General features: G+C 45.7%; 1 protein-coding gene across 1 annotated transcript in view; it reads left to right on the plus strand.

Moving 5' to 3' along the window:
• Positions 1–27355, plus strand: part of IGF2BP3 (insulin like growth factor 2 mRNA binding protein 3) — a 643796-nt gene that overhangs the window by 524587 nt on the left and 91854 nt on the right. The window contains exon 14 of the mRNA XM_085631537.1: positions 26545–26658. Within this exon, the coding sequence (XP_085487663.1) occupies positions 26545–26658 (114 nt within the window). The remainder of the gene's footprint in view (positions 1–26544; positions 26659–27355) is intronic.

Genomic DNA, 27355 nt, shown 5'->3' on the forward strand with positions numbered 1-27355 from the left:
CTCCCAGGCGTCCGGCGACGCACCACCACCTGACAAAGAGTCTAAACTCTTGGACGCATCAGGCAAGCGTACTGCATCTCAAGCGCCCAATATATGGCGTATCACCAATACACAAGCACTACTAGCGAGGTATGACAGCGCCCATTATGACGAGTTAGAAGCCATAATGCACCGTTCGAGGCATGTGGGCTGCTGAATTCATATCTGTGCATAGATCGCCGCCTAGTGTTGGGTCCGGATGATTGCATATTGTTGTCCTGGAAGAGTCTTCGAAGTATCACGAGATAGGTGGCTCCTCCCCTGAACTACAGTGCGCATGGGCATCTCCTCCATCCTTAGATTGTTTTTTTCCGCCATTGGGTTCGGATGTCCTAATCTTAGCTCTTTGAGTATTTAGGAAAACTTTATTTTTATCAAGCCAAAAGGCTTTTAAACTCGTCGGTATTGTCTTCGTTCGGCGCCAAGTATTTTTCTACAGTTGATTCTCTAGAAGAGCATCGAAGTTAGCCGTTTGCCCTTCGACGCCAGAGGCCCGATCGAGATCGACGATGGAAACATCAAATTACCCCTTTGAAGGTTGCCCTCTTTGCAACGCTAAGTATGCTCGCTTCGACGTGCACCCCATGTGCAAAAAATGCCTCTCTCCAACACACGACGAAGCCACCTGTATGGCGTGTTCCAGGTTCCGATCGAAGAAAACTCTTCGCATTCGTCGAGCAGCTCGGCTCGAGGCGCAGAAAGCGGCGCCAAACCCGGACAACATCTTCGGGACCGAAGATGAAGAAGTCGTGGACCTTGAAGTTCTCGAGGGACCATCGGATACGGATTCGGAGCGTGAATCCAACTATGATGCCGAAGACGAGCGTATCGTAGATGTCGAAGATTATGACGTCTAAGGTAGGAGACGACGAAGAGGCCCTTGGGGCCGAGGATGATGGCTCGGACGATGAGCTAGGCCCACGTGTCTGTGCAGGGCCCGAAGACACACTCGATAAGGCTCAGGTCGAGGGATCGCCACACGGCCTTACCCGAGGATCTTTCCTCTCGTTCTACAACCCCGCTTCAAAGCCTGGCTTCGAACTATCCTACGGAGCCATCGGTCTCGAAAGCGCCATCCTCCGGTCAAGGAAAACCGAAACTGAAGGCACCGAAAGAGAAAATTACTCTCAGCGGCGACAAGGCCTCGAAGCCGTCGGAGCCGAAGACACAAAAGACTGCACCTAAGACTTCGGTCAAGGTGGTCGAGCCGAAAAAATCGGCGTCGAGGATAGTCTATACGGGAAAAAAGGGCAACCCTCAAGAGCCAAACCCTTCCAATCCTCGTGCCGAGAAACCAACGTCTGGTACAGGGCTCGATGCCACACCAAGGACTGTCTCGAAGGGCCATGTCAAGGCCACGACACCGTCCCCCTTCGTAAAGAAGTCAGTGTCGGAGTCGTCATTACGCATCCAAGACCGGGCTTCGATCACCGCGACAACAGCCCCGCAGCCGAACACGGCCTACACGGTTCAGACCGTGTCGACGCACATCAAGTTCGGATTACCACCGGCGGTGCGACCAAAGATGTTCGCACAAAAGGGTCCCGCACCGACGAAAGGTGTCGACCCGAAGAACGCTGTCGAAGCGCCAAAAGGGGTGTCAATGGAACAAATGACTGCTGAAGTACCTCAAGAAGATGAGGAGCCGAGGCAGTTTATCTCTTCAGGGACTGGTAAACTTTCACTACATAAAAGAAAGATCGTGCCAGAGAAACTTATGGAACCATACAGAATTCCATTAAAGAAACCGAAAACCACGTCACCAGTTCTTCTGGAACATGTTCAAGATTATAGACAGGAGCCTCAATCATTCTCACCCACACAGTCTGATGTGGATGCAGGAGATTATGGTGCTGATGACAGCACTTATCCATTGACCACTGACCCTGACGACCAAAACCAACCTTGGGTGGACACTATTGGTGCGGGGGACCCGCATACTGCTCCAGACACACAAGCATATGAGGTGAAAACATCTCCAACTGAAGATGCTGCTGCCTTCAATGTATTGAGAGAGCAGCTGAGAACCATGATGTACAGCTCCACACTGATCCTATTGAGGATGATTTTCTGATGGATACCTTCTCTACCTCAGAAAGATCTGTTAAAACTCTGCCCATGCTCACAGGTGTCCTAAAACAAGCTAATGACATTTTTAAGGAGCCCACGAGGGCAAGAGTACTGAACCCTAGGATTGAGAAAGTATAGGCCAGCTCGTGTGGACCCCACCTACATACGAGGCCAGCTGCCTTTGGACTCATTGGTGGTTTCCAATGCTAGGAAGAGGGCCAACTCACAGACAACGGGTGACGCTCCTCCCCCTGACAAGTAGTCTAAGGTCTTGGAAACATCAGGAAAGAGTTGCTGCACAGGCAGCTAACATTTGGAGGATTGCCAACACTCAGGCACTTCTTGCTAGGTATGACAGGGCGCATTACGATACCCTAGAGACACTGCTACAGCACCTCCCAGATCAATATAAGGAAGGGGCAGAGTCCCTGATTAGAGAAGGAAAGCTCATAAGCAACGCTTCCATTAAGTGCGCTCTTGACGCACCTGACACTGCAGCTAGGGCTATTAACACCAGCGTCATGTAACGACGACATGCTTGGTTAAGAATTTCCGGATTCAAACCAGAGATACAAACCACTATACTCAATCAACCTGTCAACTCTCACTCCCTCTTTGGCCCAGAGGTTGACACCACCCTAGAGAAAATCAAAAAAGATACAGAGACTGCAAAGTCTATGGGGGCTCTGCAATCACAGCAGTTTAGGAGTGGGTCCTTTCGTCGCTCTACCAACAGGGGACCATCTAGAGGCCAGAACTCACAGCAGTCGCAGTACACTAAACAAGGTACGCAGACCAACTATAACAAAAATCAGAGGTGGATACCGTGGCAACAACGTCAAGGGTAGAGGCCGTGGTATCAGCTCCAGGTCCTCCGCCACCACCAAACAGTGACGCCTTGTCACTGCCCCCTGACCACGTAACACCTGTCGGGGGGAGACTCCAACAGTTCCTGCCGGTCTGGAAATCCATCACCACGGACATGTGGGTGAGAAATTGTCCAGTACGGTTATTGTCTAGAGCTCACATCCACTCCACCAAACATACCACCAAGACACCGTCCTATGTCTGCAGAGCACTTGCACTTATTGCACCAGGAAGTGCTCAGTATGCTCCACAAAGGAGCCATAGAACTAGTGCCTGTACAAGACCAAGGATCATGGGTGTACTCACTTTATTTTCTGATCCCCAAAAAGGACGGGTCTCTCAGACCCATACTGGACCTCAGACCTCTCAACCAATACATTCTGTCAGAGTATTTTCACATGCTCACCCTGCAGCAGGTGCTGCCGTTGCTCAGTCAGGGAGACTTTCTCGCAACCCTAGATCTAAAAGATGCGTATTTTCATATACCCATACACCCGTCACACAGAAAATATCTCAGGTTCACTCTTCAAGATCAACATTACCAGTTCAAGGTCCTCCCTTTCGGAGTAACAACGGCACCAAGGGTGTTCACCAAGTGCCTAGCAACAGTGGCAGCACACTTAAGGAGACAGCATATACACGTCTATCCTTATCTGGACGACTGGCTTATCCAGGCAAGGTCCGCCCGGCAGTGTGCCAGCCACGTCTCCCACACCATTCACCTTCTTCACAGCCTGGGATTCTCACTCAATTATCCAAAGTCCCACCTTCAACCCGCCCACGTACGGCAGTACCTAGGCGCGACCATAGACACTCTGGCGACCACGGAACAACCCAATCCCGTAAGGATCCACAGCATGCAGTTGCTAATAAAGTTCAGACCTCAACACTCACTACCGGCCCGAGTGTTTATGCAGTTGATAGCCATGATGGCTTCCTGCATCTTCATAGTCCCGCACGCGAGACTACATATGCGCCCGCTTCAGGAGTGCTTAGCACGTCTGTGGAATCAGGCTCAAGGACAGTTGAAAGACCTAGTGTTGGTGAGCGGTCGGGCATACAACTCTCTGCATTGATGGAATCCACAAAACCTTTGCAAGGGCCGACCGTTCCAAGAGCCTGTTCCACAAATAATACTGACAGCGGACGCGTCTCTCCAGGGATGGGGAGCTCATGTACTCAATTACACAGTGCAGGGACTATGGACAACACAGCAAAAGAAGATGCACATCAACCTTCTGGAACTGATGGCAATCTTCCTGGCAATGAAGGCATTCAAAGTACACTTGTGCAACAAAGTCGTGTTGATCCGGACGGACAACATGACTGCCATGTACTACATACAGAAGCAGGGAGGAACACACTCTCCACAGTTGTCTCATCTGGCTCTGAGCATGTGGAAGTGGGCCATTCAGCGGAACATATTCCTCATGGCGGAACACCTCCCGGGCAAGGACAACCAGATGGCGGATCTGCTCAGCAGACACAGCCACCAAATGCACGAGTGGGAGCTACATCCATCAGTACTCCAACCGTACTTCCAGCAGTGGGGTCATCCAGAGATAAACCTATCCGCCACAAGGGAGAACGCAAAATGCCAAAGCTTTGCCGGCAGGTTCCCGCATCCACAGTCGCAGGGCAATGCGATATGGATGAACTGGTCAGGCAGATTTGCGTACGCTTTTCCCCCAGCACCATTAATACCGCTAGTGGCACGCAAACTGGGGCAACACTCACTGACGCTCGTCCTGGTTGCTCCCACGTGGGCACGCCAGCCATGGTACACCACGTTTCTAGAACTCTCCGTGGTACCGCATCAAAGACTGCGGCTGACGCCCAGGCTTTTAACCCAGAGCCATGGCACAATTCAGCACCCAGATCCGCAACAGCTAAGCCTAGCGATCTGGCTCCTGAAATCTTAGAATTTGGCTACCTCAACTTGCCTCCAGAATGTATGAATATCATCAAAGAGGCAAGACGACCCACGACCAGAGCCTGCTATACGGCTAAGTGGAAAAGATTTGTCATTTATTGTAAAAATGACATAAATCCGCTGGATGCATCAACTCAGAACATTATCTGTTATCTATTACACTTATACAGATGCAATCTGGCATACAATTCCATCCGTATACATTTAACCGCACTGGCCGCTTACCTTCAGAACAGGCAGCACCTCTCACTGTTCAAAGTGCCTGCCATCAAAGCCTTCTTGGAGGGACTCAAACGAGTGATTCCTCGTACACACCCACCTTCACCAGTCTGGAACCTAAATGTGGTCCTCACCAGACTCATGTGACCACCTTTTGAACCTCTACACTCCTGTGAGATTCAATTTCTAACCTGGAAGATAGCTTTCCTAGTAGCCATTACTTCACTCAGAAGAGTTAGTGAACTCCAGGCACTAACCATTCAAGAGCCATTTATACAGGTTCATGCAAACAGGGTCGTACTACGCACCAACCCTACATTCATGCCCAAGGTGATATCGCAGTTCCATATGAACCAATCCATAGAACTGCCGGTGTTTTATCCTAATCCCGAGAATGTAGCAGAGAGAATGCTCCACACACTTGATGTCAAAAGAGCTCTCATGTACTATATTGACAGAACACAGACTTTCAGGAAGACAAAACAACTGTTTGTTGCCTTTTCTCCACAGCACAAAGGCAACCCCATTTCCAAAGCAGGAATAGCTAGGTGGATCGTTAAGTGTATACAGATTTGCTATGAAAAAGCTAAGCGCACACTAACTATTCCTCCAAGAGCCCACTCCACACGAAAGTTAGGGGCCTCCATGGCTTTCCTAGGGAATATTCCTTTACAGGAGATGTGTAGAGCAGCCACATGGTCCACTATACATACAAAACACTACTGTGTAGATGTACACTCAAGACAGCAGGCAGCTGTAGGACAGGCTGTTCTCAAAACTCTTTCAGACTGCTGCAGCTGGCACGGGCAGCCGCCGCTAAATGGAGGGACTGCTATATAATCTATGCACAGATATGAATTCAGCAGCCCACATTCCTCGAACCGAATATGCTACTTACCAGTATGCATCTGTTCTTGGCATGTAGGGCTGCTGACATTCATATCGCCCACCCTCCTCCCCGGCGCCTGTAGCAGCTGTAGCATTCAGTAATTACTAGTTAGCATGGTCATCATTCACTATATTACACCATTTCTGCCACAATGGCGAAAAACAATCTAAGGATGGAGGGGATGCCCATGCGCACTGTAGTCCAGGGGAGGAGCCACCTATCTCGTGATACTTCGAAGACTCTTCCAGGACAACAATATGCAATCATCTGGACCCAACACTAGGCGGCGATGTATGCACATATATGAATGTCAGCAGCCCTACATGCCAAGAACAGATGCATACTGGTAAGTAGCATATTCGATCTCCCTGATAAATACAAAGCTAGGGCCAATGAGCTAATTCAGGAGGGCAAAACAATTACGAATACCGCCATACGTTGTGCCTTAGATGCAGCAGACACAGCCTCTAGGGCCATCAATACTAGTGTCCTCCTCAGTCGCCATGCCTGGGTAAGGATATCCGGTTTTAAACCAGAGGTACAAGCTTCCATCTTCAACCATCCCTTTGACCAGGAACATTTATTTGTTTGGCCCAAAAGTTGATGACGCCCTAGAGAAAATGAAAAAGGAGACTGACACGGCAAAATCCATGGGAGCCTTACAATCTCACCCTCCCAGACGCTCCTTTCGCCGCTCTTCCTTTCGGAGCACATCCAGAGTCTACTCCTCAGACACCGCTTCCACTTCATACAAATCCCCTACTCAGTCCACCTTTACAAGGGGTTACCAAAGAGGCGGCTACAGGGGCAACAATAACCAAGGCAAAGGCAAAACAAACACCACCCGCTCTGCCACCGCGCCTACCCAATGACTTCCCTCCACTTCCCCCAAACCATCCCACTCCGGTCGGGGGCAGACTCCACCATTTCCTTCCGGTCTGGAGTACCATCACCTCAGACAAATGGGTAACACAAATAATTCAGTCAGGCTACTGCCTAGAAAGAATATCTACCCCCCCCCCCCCCCCCCCCCCCCAACATTCCACCCAGGCAATGCCCAATGTCACCAGAACATCTACTGCTACTCAAGCAGGAGGTAATCTCCCTCCTAGACAAAAAGGCAATAGAACACGTTCCTACCAACCAACAAAATATGGGGGTCTACTCCCTATATTTTCTCATACCAAAAAGGGACGAGACTCTACGGCCCATCCTAGACCTTCGGCCCCTAAACAAATGCATACACTAAGACCATTTTCATATGGTGCTTCCGCTGCTTTCCCAAAACAACTTCCTCACGACTTTGGACCTAAAAGACGCTTAATTCCACATTCCAGTGCACAACGCTCACAGGAAGTACCTCAGATTTGTAGTGGACGGCCAACACTACCAATTCAAAGTGCTCCCGTTCGGAGTCACAACCGCACCACGAGTATTCACCAAGTGCCTAGCAGTGGTGGCAGCACATCTGCGAAGACAACACATTCATGTCTTCCCATACCTAGACGACTGGTTGATAAAAGCCAGTTCATACAATCGGTGTGTACAACACACACACCACGATCCAGCTACTTCACCAGCTAGGCTTCATGGTAAATCACAGTCACATCTACAACCATCCCACATAAAACAATATCTAGGTGCCACTATAGACACCTCAAAAGCGCTCCCCTACCCCAATCCTGCCAGGATTGCAAGCATTCAGGCTCTCCGCGCAAAATTCATAGCACAACACTCCCTTACAGCTCGGGTGTTCATGCAACTAATAGGGATGATGGCCTCTTGCATCTTCATAGTACCTCACGCAAGACTCCAGATGTGTCCTCTCCAAGAGTGCTTAGCGCACCAATGGAAACAGGCCCAGGGTCAATTAACTGATTTGGTGTTGGTAGACGGTCGTACCCATCGCTCTCTGCAGTGGTTGACCACCACAAACCTTTCCAAAGGTCGACCGTTCCTGGACCCGGTTCCCCAGATAGTACTAACAGACGCATCGCTCTCCGGCTGGGGAGCTAATCAATTACATCTCACCAAGCAAGGCAAATGGACACCTCAACAGAAGCTACTCCATATCAACCATCTGGAATTACTAGCAATCTTCCTAGCCCTAAAATCTTTTCAAACACAGATTTCAGGCAAGGCAGTCCTAATCCACACAGACAACATGACAGCCATGTATTATATTCAAAAACAAGGCGGCACACACACTCCACAGCTCTCTCAATTAGCACAGAGCATATGGAGATGGGCCATACCCTACTCAGCAGACCAACACAACAACTCCACGAGTGGGAACTTCACCCGCAAGTTCTTCGTTCTTCACCCGTACTTTCAAATGTGGGGGCATCCACAGATAGACCTCTTCGCCACCCACAAACACAAAATGCTCAAGCTTCGCCGGCAGATACCCACACCCATTGTCCAAAGGCAATGCGATATGGATGAACTGGTCAGGCAGATTTGCGTACGCTTTTCCGCCTTTCCCACTCATTCCACTAGTGGTGCGCAAACTACAACAGCACTCCCTCATACTAATATTAGTAGCGCCAACTTGGGCCAGACAACCTTGGTACACCACACTGCTGGAACTATCGGTAGTACCGCATCAAAAATTACACCTCTCTCCACACCTCTTAACCCGGAGCCATGGAGAGATCAGACACCCGGACCCAGCTCAGCTCAACCTTGCGATCTGGCTCCTGAAATCCTAGAATTCGGGTACCTAAATCTTCCTCCTGACTGTACGAACGTCATCAAAGAAGCTAGGCGCCCTACCACTAGAGCGTGCTACTCCGCCAAATGGAAACGTTTTGTCTATTGTCATAACACCATTGATCCCCTAGATGTGTCCATTCAACACATCATAGGCTACTTACTCCACCTGCAAAGGTGCAATCTAGCCTATACGTCCATTCGACTACACCTCGCAGCCATAGCAGCTTACCTACAAAACAGGCAACATCTCTCACTCTTTAGAGTATCTGCCATAAAGCCTTCATGGAAGGCCTTTAAAGAATTCCCCCCAGAGTGCCACCCTCACCTCTGTGGAACCTAAATATCGTTCTCACCAGACTAATGGGAACTCCTTTTGAACCACTACACAAATGTGAACTTCAATTCTTAACATGGAAAACCGCTTTTCTTGTAGCCATCACTTCCCTCAGAAGGGTCAGTGAGATACACTTACTATTCAAGAACCTTTTCTACAAATGCACCATAATAAGGTGGTTCTCCTTACCAACCCAAAATTCCTCCCCAAAGTCATTTCTCCATTTCACCTAAACCAATCTGTAGAACTACCAGTATTTTTCTCGCAACCACAGACCGTTGCAGAAAGAGCTCTTCACACACTAGATGTCAAACGAGCCTTCCTCTACTACATCGAGAGAACACAACCTACATGGTCAACACCGCACATTTTCACTAAACACTATTGTGTAGCTGTGCAAACTAAGCAACAAGCTAGTGTGGGCCAGGCTGTACTCAAAACATTATTTCAAACCACTGCAACAGATACCGGTGGTCGCCGCTAAGGATGGGTACTGCTATATAATCTATGTACAAGTGTGTAATCTGCAGCTCATATGCCTTGAACGGAATATGCTACTTACCAGTATGCATCTGTTCTTGGCATGTAGAGCTGCAGATCTACACACGCCCACCCGCCTACCTGTATCTGTTCCAGTTTATCTTATTTAGATAACACACACATGGGCCTCTTCACTGTTATTACTACGCTCCATCTTTCCCTACTGGCGAAAAACAATCTGAGGATGGAGCCGAAGCCCATGCGCAATACGATCCAAGGGAGGAGTCACCTACCTCGTGACTTCCAAAGACTTTCCAAGAGGAAAAACAAACATCCGGGCCCAACACCAGATGGCGATCTATGCACAAGTGTGTAGATCTGCAGCTCTACATGCCAAGAACAGATGCATACTGGTAAGTAGCATATTCCTTTACCTATCGTGCGCTAGAATGCCGTATACGTGCCAAAATAAGTAAGATAATGCCTAACACAAATATGGTCAGCATAGTAAGTAGTCCATAAATCATAAACTGAGCTGTCGTTGTATAAAACAGGATAGTCTAACCTCCCTCACCTTCTACAGAAGCAGGAGGATTATTTATCAGATCATCTCTGGGTGTTGGGAGGAAACCCATACCTTAGCATGCACAGATGAAAGCTCTATATCTCAGGTGCTGTCACTGTTCCCTGGAAAGATCCCTCTCCAAGTGTTACCTATTTGTGCATACCTATATGACGGAAGTACATGTTACCAAACAGTTGCATATGTGTGTTTTCTCTAGGTGCTAGGGTCTGACGTGAGCAGAATAGGAAGGGGTATTGTTTGATCTTGTCTAAAGTGTTAAGACTAAATCCCAGGAAAGGACAGATCGCACAAACAGCAGGTTCTGTGTGAAAGTACAGTGTAGCACAAATCAAAATGTTTGTATAGTAACGTGCTCAAAGCAGAGGGTAGTCTACAACATGCTCATGCGTACATAGGAAAAACGACAATGTTCCTGCACAGGATATGACACTTGCATCTGGTGCAGACGACTGGAGTCACTTGATTGTGCTGGAGAGCTATTGCTGGTACGTGGTGGCGTAAGGAAGTTCCAGATCCAATTTAATATCTGAAGGATGTTCACAAGGCGAGACATCTGTGGGTAGATGGTGTATTCAGCAGAAACATTGTACTACAGCAGTAGACTCAAATTTAAAACACAATTGAATGTAGGTCATTGCAGTCCACCCAAGAGTTACGAAAGAGAGCCATAGGGAGGCACAGCTTAGTAACCACCACAGTATGTGCTATATTTAGTCTACCCAAGACTCCTCCTATTATAGAAGCTAACTAGAGACCAGGGTAATGAATGCTCTTAAGAATATTACCTATGAATGACCAGGGCCTAGTTCACCAGAGATTTACCAAGCAAGCAACCAAGCTGTATTCTAAGTGCAAACCATGCAGGCACAACAGACTAACAACCCTCAGAAGATCGACACTACCAGCGCCAGAATAGGAGCTGTTGGGGATCTTCCTAGGTGCAATAGATAAGCATCTCGGAGTGCAGTCTTTCCAGGGTTAACAGATGCAAACAAATATCTGGATCACCCCATGAATATTGGTGCCATTTAGCAGGAAATATAGAGAAGGTGGATTAGTCGGTGCTCTTGAATTGAGATGCGAATAAAAAGAAGGAACTTGAGTGAAAGATGGGCTTGCCCGGGTAGTAAGGCTGGGTAGGCAAGGTTAAGAGTAATCAGGAGAGTAGGGGGTGCTGAGCGACTCCTAAGAGGTGCGAAAGTGACCAAAAGGGAGGATGGAGTAGGGGATAAGTCAATTTAAATGGTCTCATCTGTATGCTGGAAGACAAATGAGGGGCACAAACAAACCCTTAATCACAGTGCAACAAAATGGATTTTGATGGCGTACAGCTCTCATTTTAACCATTAACCTCAATGAGTAGATTCGATTTGCAAAACATTTCTCTAGGAGTATTACATCCGTTCCTTCATTCAATAGCAAGTTGGTGAATTATTAGCTTTAACAATCACAAAGTATGTGTTTTAAAGTTTGATTTTAATCTGTGGATCCCTGAGGTATTGCATTGTGACATAACCAGGCCTGTCCTTGCAACAGAAGATAGATTTCACGTGTCTATAAGAAAGTACAGATCTTCCATCTTACAATTGAGAGAGGTAAAAAAACAGGGTGTGCCCCATAATACTCCAATGAATTTGTTTCTAATTTGCATTGAAAATGGAACGGTATATCACGGATATATTTAAATGGGATCCTTTCCTCCTAAGAGCGTGCTCACAAGAATTCTGAACTAGCATTTTATCTGGTGCTAGAACCACTCAAGGGGAGAGCATATGGGAAAAAACCTACCTTTAAAAATTCTGACTGTTCTACATGAACAAAGAGTAAACCTTATAAAAGCAGATGTCCGTTATTACTCTGTCCTGGCTACTATTAACTTGCAATAAAAGATCTGCCATCGTGAAAGGTGAGTCACATTTGTCGCTTACGTGAAAGCTGAAGGTAGGCAATAAAAGCCCAAAAAGAACTAGTTTGGTTTATGAAAATCCTCTGTGTTCTCAGTCACTAGCTTTGGTAAGGAGATGGCACATTTCCTGAAATTTTAAGAAGATTCTCTCGCTCCTAGGAAGCTGAAGGCGCTGGTTTTGTGTTTCTCGCAGCCATCGTGAGAAACTGTCCCGATGGTTAGTGAGGTAACGGAGACAACATATGGAAAATTCTTAAATATTATAGCATCAACTATTTCTTTTTTAAAGTGTACTGTTGCAAGAATATAATAATTATAGACACTATTAAAACATACACATGCAACCTATTTTCATGCGATAAGAAAACTAATAATTTGCGAACAATAAACAGCAGATTAGTCCTGTGAGCCATAGAAGAATTGTGTGCACGATATAGGGGGCACATCAAACAATGCAGAACCCTTGACAACCTTGCAATTACAGGTTTTGTTTTTGCTCGGTTTCAAAACTAGTTATTAAGAAAGTCCCTTATTTTAAACAATCTCAAATTAAAAAATATGACTTGGGAAAAACATCAACAAATAGTAATAAATATAGATTTGCTCTGAAAATATAATGTTCGAGGCATATGAGCTGCAGATAATATTCTATGCATAGATCGCCATCTAGTGTTGAGTCTGGATGTTTGCACTTTGTTTTTCTTCAAAGAAGTCTTTCCAGTCATAAGGTAGGTGACTCCTCATTTTGGTGATAGTGCGCATGGGCATCAACTCCATTGTTAGATTGTTTTTTTCCGCCATCTGGTTCGGTTGTTAGTCGATGCGCTCCGGCTCGACACCGTTCCTTCGGTGCGCAAGACATTCTACCTAGACTGTATTGTTTCCGACCGCGTAATCCATTCTTCGCGTGTCGTTTTTACTGTAAAAAAAAAAAACCTCTCGATAGGATAGCTCGTGGTAGCCGTTGGGCCTACTTGTGTCAGTTCGACTCGCAGTTGATGGAATAAACTAGATTTAAAATATGCCATCAGTGCCACGTGAAATACCTGCGCACCGACTCAAATGAAGTGTGTAACATGCTTGTCCTCTGAGCACAGTGAACAGTACTGCGACACGTGCAAAGCTTTACGCTCCACGAAGACGCTTTGTGACCGTCTGGCTCGACAGCGCGACATGCAGAGCCAGCACACAGGCTCCATTCCGGACCACTTCGAAACTGAATCGGAGGAAGAAACCGGCGATGCTATCGGGCCGAGGAAGAGCAGAAACCCATATCGGTTACAGAGTACGGCTCCGACCAGGATGAAGACATCCCACATGAGGAGGAATATCACATTCCTTTGAAGAAGAGAACTGTCGAAACTAACCCTTCCCCTCCTCCTATCCCATCTCCTCCCTCTCCACAGTCTATACCTGTGTCTACTTCACCTCAGCATTCACCACATACACCTGACAACCAGGATGATGGGGATGACTATAGTCAGCCAATACCTGCAGACCCAGTGAGTGGACTGTCTCGACAGAAATCACTTTGTGCGGATTACTTGTACATATATTGATTGTGGCGAGCACTGGGCACTTTACTCTGTTATACAGACGCTTTTAAGAAATCCTTTTAAATGATTTATAATCGGGACTGCTTTTTAGGTCTCGCCTACGCAGCGCGCATCCGCTGCATAGGAAAGAGATCTTTAGTCATTGGCACAGCTTTGCGGGCAAAAATGTGCACGCATTGCATTGCTTCCAATGGCACGCGTGCATGTTTGGCGATTCCCTTGCGGTAGCGAGCGCCGCCATATGGTAGCAATTATCGCGCTCGCTCCCGCAAGGGAAACTCAAGCGCGCGCCCTTGTTTCTGTTGGATAAGACTGTCTGTGCCTACTGTCATTAAGCCCCCACTCCCGCCCCCAATTCTTGTGGTATGGGTGCTGTGTAATTTGATTACAATACGAACCATCAAGAACTAGGCATGGAACAGACCTGGAAGTCATGACATGTAAGCTTGAGAAGCAAAGACAGAATTGGTCCCAAGTTGATATATTTTTCTCAGCAGTGGTGGTGGTTCGATGGCCCACAGTCTTTATCCGTCTCAGCCGCTTGGGAGTGAGAGGGGACACACTGCTGTCGGAAGCCGCTGTAACCAGACCCGTAACGACCTGAGCAGCGTGACGGAAGCTTCACTCCCCGAGCTATCGGTTCCATACTTCATGTAGTCACAACACGAAGTAAAGAGGTCAAATGCACAATTTGTAAGAAACTAGGGCTGGTAACACGAGAGCGGGACGTTTATTACTGCTATTCAAAGGGGAAACTGCGTGTATTCAGTTAGATGCATCCTGCAACAGTGAGCCCGTTTTAAAGACTTTATTTGCGCTCTTTTCGTTTTTTCGTGTTGCCTCGACGCAGGGATTTTAAAGCCGGTGTTGTGAGCCAGAATTCGGATGCATGGTTGATGGGTGCCTCTGTCCTGTACATTTTATGTTTCTGGTCATTTTAAACGTTAGAGAAAAAGGTTTCATACCATTACTGCAGCCCTTCCAGACCAAAAGACTATGAAACAGTAATGTTGTTCTTCGCACTAATTGTATCATTAACGTGCTCATTCATATTTCAAGAAAATAATTTTGTTTAATTTAGAAATGAATAGCCTAAAGATTATTTACAGCTTGAATGCGGTGCCCTATGTAGCTGTCTTTCCATAGACGGCCGTAAATATAAATGCAGAAAAAGAGTAGAAATGTAATCCGCTGTGCTAAACTCCACAAATGAAATCCTTCTATGCTTTAACGGTAGAATTGCTTCAATGACCAATCTTAAGTAATTATTTAAATTTGTGCTTTTCTGTTGCTATAACGCATACAGATCTTAAAATCCAACCTTCCACATACGTTTGGGCTACAGGTGTTACGCTGGAAGAGGGGGGGGGGGGGCTGTCACTGCCTTGCTATCAGTCATCCATGTGTATTCACTTGGCTAGTGTAGCCTAACGTGACAGTGTACCATTCCCACTACTCTAGTTCCCTTTACTCATTTGCCGTATGCCTGTCAGTGCATCCCAACACTCGCACCCATGCAGGCCTGGGCTCCTCACTGGAGCTGCAGGTATCGTACAGTAAGCTTCAGCCTCGCTTACTATTCCATTGACTTGGGTTTTGTTACAATTCAGAATAGTTACATTTGTTCGCTTAAAGCGCAGATGTGTAGAGTTCTCTTTTTTACAACGTGCTTTACCTGCCTTCATTATATTAATTTTTATTGTATTTATCCCTTCTAGCAAGGGTCAGACAACCTGAGGTTAAAGGCAGAGTTTGAAAAATGGTGACTGATTGTAGCATGCCGAAGGAAGAGAGTTGAATCGATGGCGCCTTAGTTGACAACACAGTTGGTCACTATTCCTTGGGCCTGACTGTGCGTCAGTGACTTGGTGTATGGCAAACACCCTTGGGGAAGTCTCTCCACCAGGTGCAGAAATGCTGCACTCTAAAAAGTAGTGCCTTTAGCAACGAACCATTAATCGTGTTTAGACATCCTATTACGTAATTTACAACCACTAATGGAATTTCTTGGATTACAATCAAACCTTTCTAAACTCTCTAACTGTTGTTGCTAATATATTGACATCTTTAATTGTTTAGCTAATCCTGAGATGCAGTGGGTGACTCCTGAGATGCAGGTATACTTGCGTCGATGGTCTTGAATTTTGCTACGAGGACAGACTGTTTGATCTTTGGCATCTTTAGGAGGGCATAGTAAGATGCATGGCTTGGGCGCAAAACCGGACAGAAATCTGGGACAGTAAGAGCTGATAAACATAAATTAGTTTTGAACGCAATGTACTGGTGACTCCTACTCTGTGGGCTTGCTAAACTGGGAAATGGCTAATGCACTCCTAAACTGCAGCAGTCTGCTTAGCAAAGTCATTCTCTCTTGCAAGTCTTCTGGATACTGAAGTCTCATTTGGGGCTGTTGCTGTCTGAAATAAAAAAAAAAACAAGCATTGGCATAGCCAATAGGTCTCGCCTTTGGGACCTTGTGAGTATTTAGTTATGCAGCACAATATCCTTGGTGTAACCACATCAACTGTTGCCTGGTTAAACACAAGGTCCCAAAGGCGAGGCCTATTGGCTATGTCAATATTTGTTAAAATAGTTACTCCTTTTTACTGCTGCACTTCATTTAATTCCATTGGGGGCATGCCTCACTTCCTTGGTCTGCCGCGGCTTTACCGTTTGTTGCAGAGGGAAGTGAGTTTCTCCACGCGCCTCATACCTTCTTTTGGTTGTTGGCAGAAGGCTGCGCTCTAATTTTTCTGACCCAGCCTAATCGGGCATGCTGGGTCGGACGTGCAGCGGGCGCGCTGAAGGCAAGCCGGTCTGTGCCAGGACTGCATTCTGCGCCAGGACCCTGCCCTTTTCATGGTGAAACAGAACAAACCCTGTACCTACACAAGGAAAGAGCTTCTATATCTAAAGCAGTAGGGAATCCCTCGCAGTTATGTGGACCTGGAGGTCTTAGTTGGGACTCAAGTTATATGTTTGCCCCTCCTGCAATTTTTGCATGTCTCAGGCAGGTGTTGGCGATGCCTCCATAGAGAGCCTCTTGCTCACCTCCCCTCCATCACGCATTCTTGGGCTTTCTCAGCAATGTGAGATCCCTTATTAAGAATAAGGTTGCTTTCAGGGACTTTGTCTTGCTTTGCAAGACCGATGGAGTGTTTATTACTGAGACGTGGGCTAGGGATTGCTCCTGTCCTGATCTTGTGGAGGCAATTCCCTCTGGTTATGTCCTAGCTAGATTAGACAGGGTAGGTAGAATGGGTGGGGGTCAGGGCATTCTGTATAAGGATGTCTATTCCTGCCTCACCGACCCACTCACTACATCTCTTGATCCGTGCCATGCTTTATACTTAATGAAAATCCATCCAACTGAACTTCACTGTTGTGTTGTGACTTACTGCCAACCTGGACCGAGATGATCATTTAGCCAGGATTTCAGTAACCTCATAGAACCGTCCCTGGCAAGACCTAATCTTACCCTCTTGGGTGACTTTAATTGCCACCTTGATGAAATTATTTGTAAGGATACTCCAATGTTCTTGGAAACTCTGGGTTGTTGTGGTCTGCCACAATTGGTCAGGAGCCCCACCCATGTAGCGGGACATATATTAGATGGCATATTTTCTAATGATTCTCGGATCATGGTAGGAGAGCCTATACATCTCTCATGGTCCGACCATTACGCCATTCCTTTCAATCTCCAGATCCCGGTACAGTGTACAGTCCCACCCAATAACAAGGTAATGGAGAAGAAGAGAAATTATAGTTTTATTAGTAAAGAGGCTCTTCTTAACCTACTTAAGAGCCATCATGACCCACTGCACTCAGATGCTAATATGGCGGCTATTGACTTTTCCAATTGGCTTTAGCAGCCATGGACACCCTAGCTCCCTTTTAGGAGCATTATGTGGCGAGAAAAAAGCCCTCTGCCCCTTGGTTCGCCGATAGACTGAGAAGATTGAGGCAATCCTGTCCACTATCAAGGAAAAAGTATCATTTTACTCAAAGGTCACAGAATCCCTTCGGTCTCCCAGAGAGCTTTTTAATGTCATTAATTCACTTTCCTCCCCCTCAGTCCCTGACTTGACAGACTTCTCCCAGGAGCTCTGTGACAAAATGGCGTATTTTTCCCGGTTTAAATAACATGGATATATATTCCTCATTGGAAACTTTTAATGCTGAGATCCCCCTATCAGTCCCTCCCAACCCCTCCCACTTTCATCTAAACAATTTCACAACCTCGGAGGAGGTACCTAAGCTACTCACCTCTATACCTCTTCCCCTCCCCCCCAACCCACCCCCCCCCCCCCCCCCCCCCCTCTGTCTCAAGCGTACGGACCACTTGTTAGGGGGAATTGCATCTGGCTCTCCGATGGAATCATGCCCCTTGAAGATATTGAAAATGGGAAGGGAGGCTATTGTTCCCCACTGCAACTCCGTACTTATTGTAGCTATTTTAGTGGGGCAGTACCCCATCCCTTGGAAGACTGCGGTGGTCAAACCTCCTATTTTTTTCTCAAAAATAAACCCTCTCTAGATCCAGCTGAATTTAAGAACTATCGCCCGGTCTCCGTGTTACCAGTTCAAGCGAAAATTCTGGAGAAACATCTGAACTCTCACCTCCGCTCCTACCTAGGGGGGCACGAGCTGCTTGATGGCTTGCAGCACAGTTTTAGAAGTGATCACAGCACAGAGACCGCGCTAACCCCAGTAATCAATATTTGTGTTCAGGTTGACGCAGGGCACACCATGCTGTCGATTCTTCTTGACCTTACCGCAGCCTTTGATACCCTATCTCCCATAAGACTGGTGGAACGGCTCAGGGCGATAGGGGTTGCAGGCACAGCTCTAAAACTACTTACATCCTTCCTTAGTGATCGGGCACAAATAGTGAAAATGGGTCATTTTTACTCTGCTTCTAACCATCTGTTATGTGGAGTCCCTCAGGGTTCCTCCCTGAGCCCGACCCTTTTCAACATTTGTTGCCCCACTGGCCAGGGTTGTCAGATCCTTTAAATTGGAGGTGTTGTCCTGTGCCGAGGACACGCAAATCATGGTGTGTATTACCCACAGTATTAGGGAATCTGCCACTAAATTCAAAAGCTGTATGAAGGCAGTCTCCTCTTGGATGATTGAGAATTATCTTAAACCCAGCGGGGACAAAACCGAGGTCCTGATCTTTGGAAACCAACAGAATGTCTGGTCCAATGATTGGTGGCCAGATACGCTTGGTTCTTCTCCTTGCCCTGTATCCCATGGAAAAAATCTAGGGGTCCTAGTGGACAACTCTCTCTTGGAGTCCACCTGCTTTTGGATTATCAGGACTCTCGGGAAAATCTCCCACTTCCTCTCTTTCGCCTCCTGAAAGCAGGCAGTTATTGCCTTAGTGCTGTCCAGATTGGACTACTGTAATGCCCTCTATTTGGGCATTAACAAGGGCCTTGTTCGTCGTCTGCAGCTGGTGCAGAATGTAGCGGCCAGGCTGGTGATCGATCTCCCTAAATATCACTCAGTCTCGGCTTATGTCAGCACGCTGCATTGGCTCCCTTTAAACCACAGAATTCTGTTCAAGGCTGTTTTACCCACAAGGCTTTCTATGACTTAGGTTCAGAAGGCATTAAAGGGCTTTTCAGGAGCTATGTTCCCACTAAACGGCTTAGATCAGCCAGTAAAAATCTGCTGGCAGTCCCCAGGTCTAAGAGTTAGATGGGGAGGTAGAGCCTTCCCCATTGTCGCTGCTAGGCTCTGGAATTCCCTCCCTGCTGATATTTCTGGTCAAATGTCTCTCACTCTTCCGCAAGGCTCTGAAGACCTGGCTCTTTACAGGTTCATCAGTCTGAGCCTCCCTTCTATTTCTGTCTGACAGTCCCTCCTGCAGCACCTTCACGCCTCTGGGCTAAGTTTGCGCTTTAGAAGACTAATATTCATTCATTCATTCATACCCATGGGACGACTATAACATTAACTCACCCACAGGCAATGATCCTGACTTGTATCCTACCAAACCCTCTCCACCAGACGACAGTGAAGGTTGCATTGAATTGCTGGGTAGGGCTGCCAATTACCATGGTGTGCAGCTCCTTCAAGAGGATTTCTTTTTCGAGGCCCTTAGCACTATTCAAAAGTCATCAAACACTTTACCAATGCTCAAGGGTATGATCAGACATGTGGATGATATATTTAGTGATCCTGTCAGGGCATGCATCATTACCCCCTAGGTTAGACAAAAAATATATGTCAGCACCATCTGACCCCGCGTACATTAGGGGACAATTACCATTGGACTCTCGAGTAGTGTCTAACTCATGCAAAAGGGCTAACTCCCAAACCACAGGAGATGCTCCACCCCCAGATAAGGAATCTAAGCTTCTTGATGCTTCGGGGAAGAGAGTCGCATCTCAGGCAGTGAACTTTTGGTGCGTATCCAACACACAAGCGCTGCTAGCTAGATGCGACCGTGCGCGTTGGGACGAGATGGGACAGTTGATCCAATATCTACACCAAGAACATAAATCTAAAGCTGAAGACCTGATAAGGGAGGGACAACTTATTTCCAACAATCAAATCAGTTGCTCCCTTGATGCTGCAGAAACAGCTGCCAGAGCAGTAAATACCAGTGTCCTTTTAAGGAGACACGCCTGGCTACGTATCTCTCGATTTAAACCCGAGGTTCAAACCTCTGTCTTAAACACACCTTTTGATAAGGAACACCTTTTGTGCCCAGTGGTAGACTATTCACTGGGAAAGATGAAGAAAGACACTGAAGTGGCCAAATCCATCGGGCGCTTCAGTCACCACAAGGCTGTGGTTCCTTTCAACGCTCATTCTATCGAGCAGGGTCTAAGAATTCTTCCTCAGAAACTACCTCCACCTACAAGGGTAATAACCAACCCTCTGGCTCGAAGAACTACTTCTGGGGGGGGGGGGGGGGTTACAGAGGAAATAACCGTAAGGGAAGAGATAGAGGTTAGACCCCCCCCCCCCCCCCTCCCTCCCTCAGTTTGGCAGTCAATAACAAGTGGGTTCTACAAATAATCCGTTACTGCCTGGAGTACCTGACATTAAAGCAGTTATGCAAGGACTCTAGTTATTCCTCCTAAATGTCCACCTGCTCCAATATGGAATCTCAGCTTTTTCCTCGCCAGACTAATGGGTCCACCCTTTGAGCCATTACACAAATGTGAACTGTAATCTCTCACATAGAAAACTGGCTATCATCACCATGAAGATTGAGTTAGCTTCAGGCATTAACTATAGAAGAACAATTTTTTACAAATGCACCAACATAGTAGTTCTTCGGACTAATCCTAAATTCCTTCCTAAAGTCATTTCTGCGTTTCATATCAATCAATCTGTTGAGTTACCCGTGTTTTTCCCTCAACCAGATTCAGTAGCAGAACGTGCCCTACACACATTAGATGTAAATAGAGCTTTGCTGTATTACATAGAAAGGACAAAACCATCCGTAACACAAATCAACTTTTTGTCGCTTTTGCTTCACCACACAAAGGCAAGCCCATATCAAAATCAGGAATTGCAAGGTGGATAGTCAAGTGCATTTAAAACTGCTACGCAAAGCAAAGTGAACATTGGCAGTTCCTCCTAGAGCACACTCTACATGCAAACTGGGGGCTTCTATGGCGTTGTTAGTAAATATACCCATAGATTACATATGCAAAGCTGCAACATTCACAAAACACTATTGTGTAGATGTGTTAGCAAGACAACAAGCTAGAGTGGGCCAGGCAGTTTTACATACACTATTTCAGACCACTGCAACAGATACAGGATAGCCACCGTTTTGGGAGATAACTGCTATATAGTCTATGCATAGCATATGATCTACAGCTTATATGCCTCGAACTGGAAATACTACTTACCCAATATGCATCTATTCTTGGCATGTAGAGCTGTAGTCTCATATGCGCCCACCCACCCGTTGCAGTAACATCTTACTTGCATTCATGGACATCTCCTTTTACTACTCCTACTATCTCCATTATCACCCTCTGCGGGGAAAACAATCTAACAATAGAGTTGATGCCCATGTGCACTATCACCGAAAGGAGGAGTCACCTGCCTAGTGACTGGAAAGACTTCTTCGAAGAAAAATAAAGTGCGAACATCCGGACCCAACACTAGATGGCGATCTATGTATAGCATATGACTCTACAGCTCTATATCCCAAGAACAGATGCATACTGGGTAAGTAGAATTTTCCTTTTGTGGAGTCCTATAGTAAATCGGTTGCAAGGAATGTAGTGCACATAAGTAAAATCCTTGAGCAACACAGTTTGGATTTGCAGCATAGCTTACGAGGTGTTTGTGTTCAGCAATATTTTAATTTGGTAGGGACAGCAATTCAGTGAGTATATTTCTTTTAGCACGTCTTACCTGGAAAATTGTTTCACCCACCATGCGGTCTGTTTTTTAGTGTCTAACAAAACAAACTGCCTGACCTCCTAATCCAGAGTAGTTTTCAAATGTGGGCAATTGCTCAGGGTCCCCTCTTTCAGTTGAACCTCTGGTAAAGTTAGAACTGTGCATAAAATATAGATTTGCTAAATCTGAGCGCTGCATTTGCCCAACCGTAACCCTCCTGCGCTCAGACATTGGCGGCAATTAAATTAAAAAAGAATTCCTCTTCTTTCGTCAACTCACCTGTTCTACCCCCCTCTTTTTACGCCTCTCTTCCCTTGTACCAACTTTTCTATATACCTATATCTTCCTTGTCCATTTTCATCCTTACCTTGCACCTTGTTCTACCCCATCTCTATACCTCCTCTCTGTAGCCCTCTTCATCTCAATCTCTTACCGCCTCTCTACCCCGGTCTCCCTCATACTTCTATCTGCATCTCACTCATGGGTTTCTATCTGACCTTTCTTTATCTCCTTACCATCTACTTCATCCCTTTCCAACTTATTTTACCTCACCTTAGCTCCCGCTCTCTAACCCCCCCCTTTCTTTCTCATCTCTCCTTGCCCTCTCAACACACACTGCCCCATCTCTCTACTTCATTTGTCTCCGTGCCTAAACACTCTCTAGCTGCTCCTCTATCCTCTCAAATTAACCTCTGCATTGGTTCACTAATTCACCTCTCCACCTCCCATATCAAGTTTCAAGTTTGTTCAGCTAATTAAAGCCATTGCAAACTGCTAAAACATATAAAACAAACACAGGTATGTTGCCAAATACTGTCATAAAATATAATTCGGTGAAAAGTTTAAAGTTGTAGTTATAATTGCATGTCACATGTACAATTGCCTGCTTTACAGCAAAGGAGTGTTGGACAGTGTTTTTGCACTAGTTATAAAATCATTTACAAAATTGGCAATACATTTTTGTTAAAAAAAAAGCTGCTGAATCTTATAAGTGAGTTAATAGTAATATGTGTTTGATTAAAACCACAGTCGCTGCTGTTGCACCCATTACGGTGAAGCTAAAAGTGTCAATGCGTAAATAAAAGTAAGCACATTCTGCCGGGGTAAGATTTTGCTCAAGTCCTGAATGTGATATTAGTATGGAGTGTTGGTGTTGGACTCCTAACTGTCTAATAATCAAATACGCATTTGGTTAGCGGTCTTGTTTAATTACCCATGGATCAGTGCTTCATGTATTTGTGCAAGATTAAAAGTGCAAGTCAGTGGTGGTAGTTTGCATGCAACAGTACTTTAAGCATAAAAGCACAAATGGAAAACCGGATTGTGAATAACCGTTTTATGTTCCACATGTGACAGGCAGAGTAGAAGCTCTAAGCAGCATGTCGGCTTTAGTTAGAAATTCGATCAGACCACTAATGGCTTTGAGTATGAGCGTCATTAGGCAGAAAATCAACTGCTGCTTGAAATGTACGGGATCCTTGTTTGATACACATTTGACGGAGTTTCCTGCGGTCGTTAATTAAGGCTGGGCAAATACCGAGAAGGTATGACACATTTTCCTGAGATTGACCACAAAACCGACACACTGTTGACACTGGCTATGTCGACCATGGTGGTGGAAGATCGAGGGACGTGAAGTTTCCCTTTCAAATAAGGCAATACTTGATTTTGTAGTGCACAGCAAAAGTATCTAAGATATTTTTGAATTTTTCTTGTGTTGATTCTTCGTATGACGTTAGCATGCTTTTGTACCACGAGGGCCCGACAATCTTGTACAGATTATGCTTTTTAGATTAGTCGATTTAATTCCTTTTTTAAAGTTCTGGTATGGATGATTGATTCCACAGATTCGTGGCTGTTTTAATATTCTATGCTTCATGAAAGGCGACAGTCCCAGGATTTTGAGCGATAGTGATTCGCTGAGGATGCTTCCTTCGAGATAAAATTTGTCAGCATTCCTACCTTGGCAGCACACATAGTTTGTAGATATTTACTAATGCAGGCCTTTGGTGCCAAGACTTGATCGCGTAGCATGAATTCCAATCTAATCTGGGCTGCTGCAGAATGATTTGGATGTTTAAATGCTCTGAACATTTGGCTCTGAGATTTGTTCAGAATCGGACCCAGTTTCCCAGGAATGGCTTCCGAGCCGTATCCCAACATGGGTATAGGTTTGGCTTTTACTATTTTCAGCAGCAGTTCTAAGGTAAGTTGCTTGGTGTGTGAATCGATTGAAATGCGAAGAGTAATTGGTGCACTTTTTGGTTTGAGGGAATTCTCGCCCTCCCTTATCTAGCCTGCATCCAAGGTACTTTTATCTGGGAGTGGTGGACAGACCGTGTTTGCTGAAGTACCATGTTCCGGATCCAATCTCTTCCTTTATACCTCAGTTCCCTCTTCTCACCGCCTTACTCCTTTCTTGCTACCTTTTTTTTCAATCTATCATTACCTTCTTTCTCCCATTTTTCTGCACATCTTCATTTCAAATCCATTCTATTTATTTTATTGATCACTGTGTTTTATAGAGCGCGAACTTGACCCGTTACGGTACCAGAGCGCTTTATAGGAAACAAGGCATTGAACAGAAAGGCATAGAACCATCAAGGGGTACAGGATACACAAGCGATAGGACACGTATTACTCAAGATGAGACACGTATTTACAGATTACATTTACCATTACTCAAGACAAGATGACTAGGTAATCCCAGGGAGGCAATAGACGGATGTAGATCAGGGCCATAGTGGTGGTTGAGGGCAAAGTTTAAATAAGGAATTTACTCATAAGGAAGGTCTTGGCGTCATTTTTGAAGCGGGATTTTTCTGATGTCAGGTGGGAGTGAGTTCCATATTCTTGGAGCGGCTCCCGAGAAAGCCCGATTGTAAGTTTTTTATTTTTCCGAAAGCATGCAGGTTGGAGCAAGAGGTCTCTGGCAGCCTGGGAGTTTGATTTCTCTGGAAATCACAAGTTTCCGTGCAAGATATGCAGGGGAGTTTGAGTATAAAGCCTTGTGTGTGTTGCATGCTAGCTTGAGCTGTATTCTTGCTTCAAAGGAAAACCAGTTCAAAGCTTTCAGGTGTGGGACAATATGGTCGCATTTCCTTGTGCCGGTACGTAGTCTGGCTGCCGCATTGAGGCAGGCTTTTAAAGGTGCCAGGGAGCTCTTAGGTAAACCTGAGGGTAGAGCAGCCATATTCCAGTCTAGAGATGACGAGTGCTTGGACAGCCATTTTCAAGTCAGGAGCATCAAGGAAGAGTTTCAGTTTCCTAAGGTGGCTCAGGTGGAATCTGGCTGATTTGTTCACTGAATTGATGTGGTCCCGCATGTTCTGGTTGCTGTCAAGGGTACTTCCCTGGGATTTGGCCGAGTCCACGATGGTCGGTGGGCAATTTAAGGCTGTGATAGCGTTAATCCATGTTTGAATCTCGTGGTTGGTATTAGGAGGGGAAATTAGGAGAAATTCAGTTTTATCAGCGTGGAGTTTGAGATGATTGGAGGCAAGCCATTGGACAGTGAGTTTCAGGGCTTCGTTCAATGAGAGAATCTCTTCGAGAGATGAGGTTTTGATGTAGATCTGTCTCATCAGCATACATATGGTAGGAGATATTTGAAGTGCGTAGCACTTCGGCAAGCGGTTCTAGGTAAAGGTTGAAGAGGGTGGGGGACAGGGTTGAGCCTTGAGGGACTCCGACCAGGGAGGGTGCAAATAGGTTGCCGTTGATTAGGAGTCGCTGTGATCGGTTTAGGAGGAAGGACCTAAACCTTCTCCACCTCACCTCTCCTAGTCTTTATTCATTGTTCTGACACTTCTGTTTTACTCAGTGTGTATCATCTGCCTTCTCTTCCTCACTTCACCTCTTCTCCTCATCTTTCTACCTTTAAGCGTTCTTTCTACCTTTCTCTGCTTCACTACTTTTGCTGATTCGCTTTTGTATGCGTATTCCCATTTTGTCCCTCATTTTATAGCTAGCTATTTATCACTATATATACCTTGTTGCTTCTTCTCTAGCTCACCCCTTTCCCACTTGCCTCTCCTCCTATCTCATTCTTCAGTGTGCTCACTCCCTCTTTTTGCTTCTCCCACTCTGTTGTGGTATCTGACCCTACCATGCTCTAAATCTTCACCTACCTCTTTCCTCATCTGCCTCTTCCTAGTGTAAAAAGAAATCACTGTGAGTGGTTCAAGCTTTTGTTTGGTACTATTTGGCTGGGAGTTGTCAAGCAACTGGAACTTTCAGCTGCTGTGTCCCCATGTTTGAAAGTGTAATATACAATTCAATATTATTTCCATCACAAGGGTTTCAGTTAGCTGAACATGGGTAATAAATTCAAAATTCCTCTGAGAAACGACCCAAAAATGTATTGCTCCATACATCCTTACAATGGCACTGTTCTAATCAATACTAAAGTGGACAAATGACAAAAGTGTGATTGCAGTGTTAGTAGTCTTGCATTCAATCCATACATCTATGTTGACTAACGGGCACCAGCGGAGTCTTAAGGAATACTTAATAGGTTGCTGTGTAGTACATTACCTTAAAATGTAATATCTTGTTTACATTGCCAGGTAAACGAGCTTCAGAATTTGACCAGTGCAGAGGTTGTAGTACCCCGGGACCAGACACCTGATGAAAATGATCAGGTGATTGTGAAAATAACTGGCCATTTCTATGCAAGCCAGGTATGTAGATTCTTGTGATAGATGGTTTATACAAACAGTATTGTTGGTATGCCGCCCTTACTTTATTTGTTTTTCTGTATTAAAAGTAGTGATTTTCTGTGAAATTTGTACTGAACCAATGTGCCTGACTGCATCACAATTTACTGTAGAAACAACTCACTTGGGAGTTGTAAAACAAATGTTTTTATTATATTTGAAGCTGTTAGCCAGGTACAAAAAGATGCTCAGGATTTTTCACCTAATTTGATATACCCTCTAGTAAATCAACTTTAGAGCTATGATGCAAGATGGTTCTTACTACCCCACTTTTTATGCCTGACGTATAACGGGGTAATTTTAATATTCCCTCTGATCTCTTTGCAAAGATATCTGACAAATATTGGTCTTCTTGATTTGCACCAGTGTGCCTCATTTACTTAATTTACCCACGTCCATGTTTGGGACTTAATCATTGCTCTAAGTGCCATGCTGATTTGCAGTTCTTTGCAAATAAGTATGGCAGGTAAATGGATTTCTGTGACTTTTGATCTGGTTTTACATTGACAATATCTCTGGACTAAGTTTGATCTCTGCAAACATTCAGTCATCTAAGATGCCAATATTCTAGTGTAACCATTTCACTTGACTGCTCAGCTCTACTGATGACAATCTTCCTCCAAATGTTTGTGGACTAAGCGCGACTCGCAACTGCCATTCA

The sequence above is a fragment of the Triturus cristatus genome, chromosome 10 (genome assembly GCF_964204655.1).
Source record: "Triturus cristatus chromosome 10, aTriCri1.1, whole genome shotgun sequence".
NCBI classification, from domain to species: Eukaryota; Metazoa; Chordata; class Amphibia; order Caudata; family Salamandridae; genus Triturus; species Triturus cristatus.